At 34.7% G+C, this 10,181-nt stretch overlaps 1 protein-coding gene across 7 annotated transcripts in view; it reads right to left on the reverse strand.

Annotated features, from left to right (window-relative positions):
* Positions 1-2,129: 2,129 nt before the first annotated feature.
* The window catches only part of LOC124955851, a 29,881-nt gene continuing 21,829 nt past the window's right edge, over positions 2,130-10,181 (reverse strand). The window contains exons 1-3 of one of the 7 annotated variants that reach the window (XR_007103008.1): positions 6,505-7,340; positions 6,286-6,353; positions 2,130-2,389 (exon numbers count right to left, since the gene is read on the reverse strand). Coding sequence is in view for 1 of the 7 variants with exons in the window: in XM_047510880.1 (XP_047366836.1) it covers positions 4,395-4,629; positions 6,286-6,353; positions 6,576-6,629 (357 nt within the window). In the remaining 6 variants the exon portion in view is untranslated. Of the gene's footprint in view, positions 2,390-2,751; positions 3,676-3,822; positions 4,630-4,879; positions 5,351-6,285; positions 6,354-6,504; positions 7,341-7,531; positions 7,633-10,181 lie in introns of those variants that run through there. The other 6 variants (XM_047510880.1, XR_007103005.1, XR_007103006.1 and 3 more) reach the window with 6 other exon arrangements.

A 10,181-nucleotide genomic window follows, 5' to 3' on the forward strand; every position in this document is an offset into this window, starting at 1 on the left:
TGATCGAGGCTTTTCATTTTTCCTTGAAATTCCGCAAAATCTTCTAATACTTACGATTAGAGTAATATCTTCGTTAACAAACTGTATCGTTTCGAAAATATATATCACACTAAATTCAATTTTATTTATTATTATTATTATTATTATTATTATTATTACGAATAGATTACTACATTCAACTCCATCATCTTTAGAATAATTATATAGATCTAGAAAGAAATAATCGAAAAATTCAATCGAGTAATAGATCAATACATTTTTGATCTATTTATTTTAGTTATTTTACACCTGATTAATGACAAAAAGATATATATATTTCTTTTTTGTTTTTTTAAAGAAAGCATATATTAAAATTACATTAATTTTCTTTCATCTCATCTTACATTCAATATTGATTCATAGAATGTAAGATTCATATGAAGAGACAATAGAATCATTCGAGTGATTGTATTCTAAACATTGATTGCTTAACGAACTCACCTAATTCGTTTCGCTAAAAAGAATCTATTGTAACTACAATTCATAGCCGTTTAAAAACGACCCTTATTACCATTAGAGACATAGTACCTGTTTATCTTTGTTTATTGCAACATTAACTGCAATTAGTTGGACGTGAGAATAAGCTGATATTTCTATTTCTTTTTCACGCGTATCTACAATGTCTTATCGGTTTACTTGCGACGAGTATTCGTCCGATAAGGTGAATCGAAGAATGAAAGAGAAACAGAGGGAAAAAGAGAGAGAGAAAGAGAGAAAGAGAAAGAAAGAGACAGACAAGGAAAAGAGATGTAAATAATAGTATAAATAGAAATGTAGTAGTATATATATACATATATATGTGTGTGTACAATATATATATATATATATATGTATAGTACATGTACACAAGGAAAACCAAAACATAAATAAAAAACACGTTCAAAGATCGTTTTCTGTCGTTTTCTGTCGTTTCCTGTCTGAGAATTTAATTAACGTTCACCTTTTTGTAATCTATCTTTTATCCTTATCAACAAACGATATATTTCATATTCCTGCACTTGTATTTAACTAAACCAACCGGAGTGTGTCGTTTATTTTTATGAAATTATGTAAATTTTATCGAATAAAAGATTAGAAAAATGTTTCTACATTCTTTAAAAATATTTAATTAAAATACGTCATCGATTATAACAAATTGTTAACCACGTTTACATGTAATTATTGACTTTCGTGAACGAAATTTGACAATTACGGAAAAAAAAGAAAAAAAAAAAAAAAAAAAAAGAAAAAATCAATTTATTGTTCGTTCGTTACGTTATTACAAACGATCCAGTAATATTTTTAATAACCATCTCTCCCGTCGGATCCATCGGGGAAGGTGAAAAAAAAAAAAAAAAAAGAAAAAAGAGAGAGAGAGAGAGAGAGAGAGAGAAAAAAGAAAACAGAAAAAAGGAAAAAAAAAAAAAGAATCGAACGTGGCGTTATTAAAATTACCTTCATTTTTGTATCGAAACGACAAAGTGCGGATAATAAATAGAGGTGGTTCGTAATAAACGCGAAAAATCCATCGATAAAACTGGTTATTGAAGCGGCATGCGCTCGCCAAATCATCGAATCGGTTATACCGTATATTTTTCGATTAATTTGATAGCACTTGGCCAACGTCGCGTTGATTCGAGCGTTTATTTCGCATGACGACGATATATAATAACAACAATAACAATCGGCGGTCCGAATGTTTGTTTTACTAAACGTGCCAATTTTTTTTTTCTTTCCTTTTTTTTTTTTTTTTTTTTCTTTTTTTTTTTCTTATTAATAATAAATAAATCATAAATAAAAGGTTTTCCCCAAATTTTCATCAACGAAATGTCAGAATGATTTGATTAAAAACATTTTACGTGAGATTTATTAAAAAAAAAAAAAAAAAAAAAAAAAAAAAAAGAAAAAAGAGAGAAAGAAAAAAAATGGGGAAAAAAAGGAAGAAAAGATTTAAATAAAAAAAAAAAAAAAAAAAAAAAAAAAAAAAAAGAAAAAAAAAAGCAAAAAAGGGGAAAAAAAAGGAAAGAAAAAAAGAAAGGAAAAAAAAAGAAAAAGAGAGAAAAATGATTGTAATTCTATACAATGTTTGATATCTTAGGCATATCAGATTTCATTCTTAAGCACATAAGATCTCGAATATATGTATATCGAAACGTATTCGATTTCGCGTCTCGCCTTCGATCTTACGCCGGTGAGTTAACTGCAAATACAAACTGCTTCACTCGTGGATTAGAAAATGTCACGAATCCGGTTGCGACTGTGTTCTTCTTCTTCGAAGAAAGAAGAAGGAGAAGAGATCCGTTCGTCGAGTCTAGTCGTTGTGGTTTTCGGTCCTTTCCGAGATCCGTTCGACCGGCTTTCGATCGTCGATCTTTCGGGAAAGAATTCGATTAGAAAGAGAGGGGGAGAGAGAGGGAGAGAGAGAGAGATGTACCAAAATATTCAAATATTTGTCGATCGTATTTTAAACGTTTCTTAATTATTTCCTATTTAAACGAATTTTATAAGAAAACAAAAAAAAACAAAAAAAAAACAAAAAAAAGAAAAAAAAGTACCATCAACGTATTTTGTCTTATATTATATTTAAAACATAATTGGGAATAATTTCAATGAAGGATGATTATTTAATTGGAATAAAAAGATTGATTTATCACTTGTAAATAGATCCGATCGATCGAAATAAAAAAAAGAAACGATTAAAAAGAGAAATATTATATTTTATAATAATTTTACATTGTATTTCGATGGATAGTCGATAAATACAGATCGATGATAAAACGCAAGTACTTATGTACGATCGATCACATCGAGGATTCTCATCACGGATTAGAAAATGCGTCTCGATCGAGTTCGCGGAAGAGAGAAGGAGAAAAGAGAACTCGATGCTAGTCGATGAAAAAGAGGAGGACGAGATGAAGGAAGAGAGACGGGAGAGTAAAGGATGGTGTCTCGTGTTCACGGATTTCGGTCGCTTCGATTGGCCGACCGGTTTCGAGAGTCCCCGATCGTGATTGGGTCCTCGCGACGAAGACGCCGACGAAGACGACGACGCGGACGTCTTCCTCGAGAAGGCGAACGCGATTGCGGTCGGTCTCTGGTCTCTTCTAAACCGGTCGTCGTAAAAACACGGCCTGGCCTTGGTGAGACCGCCATTTTAGAACGTTCTAACATTTGACGGTAGAGAAGACTTCGACAGGCCGCCTAATAAGCGATTCTTAATCTATTATTCATCACTACGAAGGAAATGGAGTGTTAGTAGAGAGAGATAGAGATAGATAGAGAGAGAGAGAGAGAGAGAGACGAAAGATTCTTCGAGAGTGACATGCAAATCATTTTCCATCTCTGTCCATCTCTTTCCGATAATCCAATATCTCTCCTTTTTCTCCTCATTACTTCATCTCTTGTTCTAATCACATACTTTGGAAGCATAACAAATACATTTATTATTTTTCTTCTTTTTCTTTATTTTTTTTTCTTTCTTTTCTCTTTTTTTTTCTTTTTTTTCTCTTTTTTCTTGAATAAATTCGAGATATTACTACGATCATTCATTTAATGTAAAATTGATCGATCAAAAGTCGAAACGACTAACAACGTGTTTTTAATGCAAAGCTTTATTGTTCGCTACTAATGAATTCAACGAACGAACCAACGCTCAGTAACAGACTTAATTCGATAACAAAGCGAATGAGAGAGAGAAAGAGATAGAGAGAGAGAGAGAGAGAGAAGAGCTTGAATTCGTAGATGTTTTATTTTTATCGTTGTTATAACGAGTATTTATTTATGCCAATTCTAATTTGTTTTTTATTGCACATCACAATCTCTTTCCTTCTTGAGTAGATTGTGAAAATGTTAGAAAATAAATAAAAGATTCACTTTGTGGATATATTAGGGGAACCGAAAAGTAATGTCGTTTCTGAGCATGTCAATATTTGATTGTGATTAAAAATAAAAACTTGTTAAAAATTTATTCGTTTGAAGTTTAATTTAAGAAAGCGACATTACTTTTCGGTCCCCTTAATATATTACGAGAATGTGTTGAAAGTATCGATTTTTTTTTAAATATAATTATATTAGTCCCTTTAAGAAAATCGAAAACGTGATATTTTTATTTGATTATTTATGCACATTGTCAAATATTATTGTTGTAAGCAGAAGACTAAGAATTTATCGATCTCTCTCTCTCTCTCTCCCTCTCCCTCTCTCTTTCTTTCTCTCTCTCTCTCTCTCTCTCTCTCTCTCTGCTTCTGCCGTACAGCTAAAGGAAGGACGATACGAGAGGGAAGAGAAGAATAAATCGATGGTCGAGAATCCTGAAAAGAAAAACGATCGGTGAAGCGAAGGGCTAGCAATGGTGGGGGGTACATAGGGCCCGGTTTTTATCGTACACGACCGGTCGCCGATGCGCTTTTCGTAGAATCGCGATAAACGGCGCCGCCTGAAATATCTGATTTAATTGCGTCGAGATTGTAAAGGAGACAAAGATCGGCGGCACCGGTCTCGCTTAATTGCCCGATCCGCACCGTCTTCTCCGATTCCTTAGACTTCTTCGACCGTACGAGTCTTCGAATCGTGGAAAGTCCAAGACAAGATCGCAATACCGATGTGAATTCGCTAAAAGAGAAATACAATTTTAACGATACGATTATTCCTTACTCTTTTATATATATATATATATATATATATATATATATATATATATATATATATATATAAAAGAAAAATCTTAGATACACGTTTCAGAATCTCTTAGAATACCTATTAAATTTCTAATCTAATCTAATGTTCACATTTTCGATTAATGATCCTATTATTAAAATAATTTAAATTAGATTAAAGTAGACGATCATAAGGATAACGTATTTTATTATACAAAATCTATATAACGTTGGATACTCGAATTATATCAGTTAATTTTCTTTTTGAACGATTTTCGTCGTGCTATCTAGAATTTTTTTTCTTTTTTTTTCTTCTTTTTTTTTCTTTTTTTTTTTTAAGAAAAACTCGTCGAACGCAGTAAAATCGGATACGAAGCGAAAAAATAAACTATCGCTGTGCGAGCATCTTATGCCATAAGTACGAGGAGGATACAATGTCGACTAGGATCTATAATAAACGGGCAAGATCTCTTGACGCTTAGAATCCTTGGGGAGGAATCCGAGAAGGACGTCGTTGGAGGAAGCCCGTTAAAATTTCACGAGCAGCTCTCGCGCCAGAGAGACTCGTAAAAAAAATTGAATCCATCGATCCTTCGTCCATCGTTTTCCCACTCCTCCATCCTTCTGCCACCTTTTTTACTGTCCGCGTTGCGACACTTGGCGGAAACTGCAATATTCTGCAATATTTTGTGTCTTGAATTGTCGTCTTGTCTAAGCGAAATGATTTTTTTTTTTTTTCTTGTTTCCCCAACAAAAGATATTCATCCTTTTTTTTTTTTATTATTTCCTTGTAATATTTAATAAGCGTGGATTTTCTAAAACGCATTGTTATCTTTACAAACGTGAATAAAAAAAAAAAAAAAACAAAGAAAAATCATTTAAACTCGTATATTTTTATTCGAAAGTTTTCATCGTTTTAGAAATATTAGATCTCTCCTATAGATTAGGCAATCATATTCGTATCGTCGAAAAAGAAACGAGTCTGTTACGGTTAATGCGTTTGAACAAAGAATAGAAACGGTCAAGCCAGAAGAGGACGCCCCGGCATCATCGGCGATACCGGTCCAGGTGCGAGCTCGCCAGTCAGTCGCAGTATTTAGGACAAGGTCATAAGGTTCCGCGCTACCCAAGCCGAAGCCAAGACACCGTCAGTGCTCGCGTCCGCTGCACTTTCACTTTGACTTTACGCTGCAGCGTGCATTCGCAAATTCTAACTCGGCGGACTCCTCCGTTCCGTTTCCCCTTTTCCATTCGATCGCCTGCGATTTACGCATACATATTTCTTTTCGTCAAAGATCTTCATCTTATAATAAGTTTTTTTTCTCTCTCTATATAATATTTTATAATCGTATCTATCGTTACAAAAAATTAGCAAAGTTGATACTCTCATAAGAAACGATAGAATTGTCCGAATGCTTAATCTCATGTAATATCTATTTTTCGTTTATACGTATAATGTTATTTGATATTGTATTTGCTTATGCGAAAAGAAGATGATAATAGATAAAGAGAAAAAGAGGGGCGGGGAGGGGGGGGGGGTAGAGCAAAAAAACAAACGGTGACAGGTCGAACGCTAATGCGCGACTACCACGCAACTAAGACATAAACTCACCGTTTAAAACACCCGACGGAGATTGATTCGAGTCGTTCGATAGAGAAGGCCATTCGACGTGCATAAACCTGGAAATAATGAAGACAAAATAAAAAAAAAAAAAAAGAAAAAAAGAAGTCACTGGAAAATCTTTCATATTCGTCAATCGATAAATGGACAAAGAAAAAAGTCAAGAAAAAAAAAAAAAAAAGAAGAAAAAGAAAATAATTTATCTCTTACTCTCAAAAGTTTTATTGGAGCGAGAACGAGACGACGTTAAACGGAAGGAGCAAGGTGCAAATTTTAATTACCGTTCTCGATTGGTAGGTAGACTCAACGCAATAATGATCACGGCACGTTACCATGAGAAATGCCTTCTTGAGAAGGAGCGAACGTTCGAGCCTACTACTCTACGATGGTGACGCGAGTCGGCAATTGTCAAAGGTCAAAGATGTCGAAGTCGAGCGGAGTTAGTTTAACGACTAACGGCGAACGAGTCGACTATCAACGATTCAAAGAGTTTACTATTCGAATCGATTTTCGAGGTCGATTTGATACTCGACAAAAGTATCTTGTTGAAATCGATAATTAACATATTAGGAACATTAGAAATAAAGTCTATGATCGATCACTGATCGCTTGGGCGTGTATATTAAAAAAGAAAAGAAATCCAAAAAAGAAAAAAAAAAAAAAAAGAAAAAGAAGAAGAAGAGGAAGAGAGGAAACTCAAGATAATCAAAGTGTAAATGACAAATCGAAAAATGTTGAAAGATCGGAGAACAATGATTCGTGCGTATCATCGAGACAATTCCCTCCCCCATTTCTCTCTTGATTATTACCGAAGAAGAAGGGAGTAGAGTAAATGTACGTGCAATACGAAGGAGAACGCATCGTGATTCGGATCGATGACTCGAAGAGGTCCCTCAAGGCGATGTAAAAATTCCGTAGGACTTTCGATCGAGGACAAGGGATAGAAAGAGAAAGAAGAGCGAAGGGTAAAGAGAGAAAGAGTGGGAGTGAGACGGGAAAGGGAGGAAGGGAGGTACTCGCTCTGCTGGCCAGTCGCGGCCGACACAATGGGCATTGAAAACAGAAAATAAGCGCCATTGTTTGGCGCTTTTCAGAATCGATATTTGCGAATAACACGAACGTCGACGCGTGTCGCGAGTGCGCGGCTCCGTGATTTAAAGCGTAGATTAAAAATAAAGGGGACACGCGTCGGCCCTATCCTCCTCCTTCTCCTCGTTCTCTTTCTCATTCTACCAACCTCCTTCGTCTCCACCTTCGGTTAGCCTTGTCTCACCTTCCATTGTGTCTCGCTCATGCTCTTCAAAAAACTAAGTGACAAACGATACGCTCGACATTTTCCGATCGTCGAACTGACGTTTAATGTAAATAGCTTCAAGTTCTTTCTAACTTAAGAGACATACGCAAGGTCGTTTTATCTTCGAAGAATTAGCATGATTATATAGAACGAATTCAAATACTTTGTCGTGAGAACTACGTTGAATTTTTAAATATTCTTTTGTGCGAAATTATTTGAAAATTACTTATTATCACCCAGATGATAATAATAATAAATCGTCAACCTTATACAATCAATCATAAGAAATATTTTTTAAATGAATAATTATACATATAAAATCCTTTTAATTATACATTTATACGTAATATTTTAATGCTGTCTATTATTTAAATATACTCCATCATTTCAATTACAATAATGTTCTATTCTAATTGAACTCATTAATTCACCTGTAGATATTGAGTAAACAAGTAAAGTACCGTTAGAATTTACGAAAGTCGGCAAAGCTCTAGAAGAAGAAGAAGAAGAAAAAAAAAAAAAGAAACAAATTCTCAACTAGAATCCAATCAAGAATCTTTCAGCGATCGATCCTTCCGCTGAAAATCGATTACAGACAATTTCCGTAACGGGACGATCGAAGACGTAAAATGTGGAATCCGATTCCATGGACGTGGCCTAAGGCTTAAAGAGAGAGAGAGAGGAGGGGGAGAGAAAGAGAGAGAAAGAGATAGATAGAGAGATAAATAGAGAGAAAGAGGGAGAGAAAGAGAGAGAGAGAGAGAGAGAGAAAAAGAGGGTGCTCGCGACGTATTAGAAATTGTCCCGCTGCGGATTTATTACGCGGATGCCGGAGAATCACGCGGCCGATGCGAGTAATAACGTTGGATCGTCGTTCTCTAATGTGAGTTGGAACCGGGCGGCCTCCAAGTGCCTCAAATCGTTCTCTCTCTCTTTCCCTCTATCTCACTCTCTCACTCTCTCACTCTCTCTCTCTCTCTCTCTCTCTCTCTCTCTCTCTCTCTCTCTCTCTCTCTCTCTATCTATCTCTCTATCATCGTTTAGACGATCTAACCAAAGAACGCCATCTTGCTTAGATATATCGTCGTCAGCCGAATGCCAGCACCGCCATCGCTCTGAAGCGACAAAGGAGCCTTCTAACTCTCGCTCTCGTACCTCCTCTTCCTCCTTCTCCTCTTCCTTCTGTCAGATAGATAGATAGATAGAGACAGAGAGAGAGAGAGAGAGAGACAGAGAGAGGAGAAAGAGAGAGAAGGAAAGGAGGAGAGGGAGAGACGACGACGACCACTTCAAGGACGACGATCGTGCCGATCGATCAAGCTCGCGAGGTCACCTCGATCCTTGAAGAATACGATCTAGCGAAGAATTTCAGGAACAGATCCTTTTTCATTTCTTTTGATCTATCGAAATTCAAAATCTCTCTCTTCTCGATCGATCTCTTAAACGATCTTTTAAGGTGTATAGAAATGTTTCTCGATCGAATCGATCCATTCCATTGAACACAAGAATTCGATTCGGTCGTCCCTTTGCGGTTGTACGCTTAACGAGCCATAAAGGAACGATAAGAAAAGGAGTTAATTAAGAATACTTGTACTTGGATATAAGTACGTATTACATACGGCAAAATAAGATTAGAATAATCTATCTTATCAACAATGAAAGTATGTAATATGTAAATTTACAAAAAGAAGAATATTTGTTTTCGTCTTTGTAACTTTTTTTACTCCACTTTTTTCTTTTTCTTTTTTTTTTTTTTTTTTTTTTTTTTTTTTTTTTTTTTTTGTTTTTTTTCTTTTTCATATCAACAAGTAATTAATTAATTCTTTTCATGTACACAATTATATAAGATGGATCAATAAATAAACGTGTTTTCAATTCATAATCATGCGTATTGTTTTTCTGGATTTTGATAATGATTCGAAATTTTATCGGGAATTTTCTAACTCTTATAAAGTTATGCGTGGATTATTAGCATGTAATTAGTTTCATTACCGAACGGAGAAAAACAAATGACGTGTTAAAACATAGAAGAGATAATTTTTTTTTTTTTTTTTTTTTTTTTTTTTTTTTTTTTTTTTTTTTTTTATTTAATATACGCGTAAAAATCTATCTTCGAAGATCCTTTATCGTTCGATCGATCTCTTTCGATTCAATATCTCTGATTATTTTCGATCGAGTATACTATAATAACTTAAGTATATCTATAGATGATGTCGTTTGATCTCTAACAATAATGATCGAAGAAAATGCAATTTTCTGCTCGAAGAACGTAGTTTTCCGGAGAATGTATTCGATAGATCCTGTTCCTCCAGTTTTTCTTTTCCAATCGATCGAATGGCCACGACGATACTGACAAAAACACGTCATAAACAGCGACTTGCCGTAATTGCTCTGTGTCACGACTTTACTTCGTCTTTCGATCCACCCGAACGATTAGACTTTTCGAGAGGGAAAAAAGTTCATCCTCTTTCAGACTATCTAGGAAATTGTAATCAGAAGAAATATCGATTAGAATAATATATTACTTCTTTTGTGTGAACAATAATTAAGTAAAATTCGAACGATTATTCGGCAAAAATTAATTGGATACAAT

The sequence above is a fragment of the Vespa velutina genome, chromosome 19, assembly GCF_912470025.1.
Source record: "Vespa velutina chromosome 19, iVesVel2.1, whole genome shotgun sequence".
In the NCBI taxonomy this organism is placed as follows: Eukaryota; Metazoa; Arthropoda; class Insecta; order Hymenoptera; family Vespidae; genus Vespa; species Vespa velutina.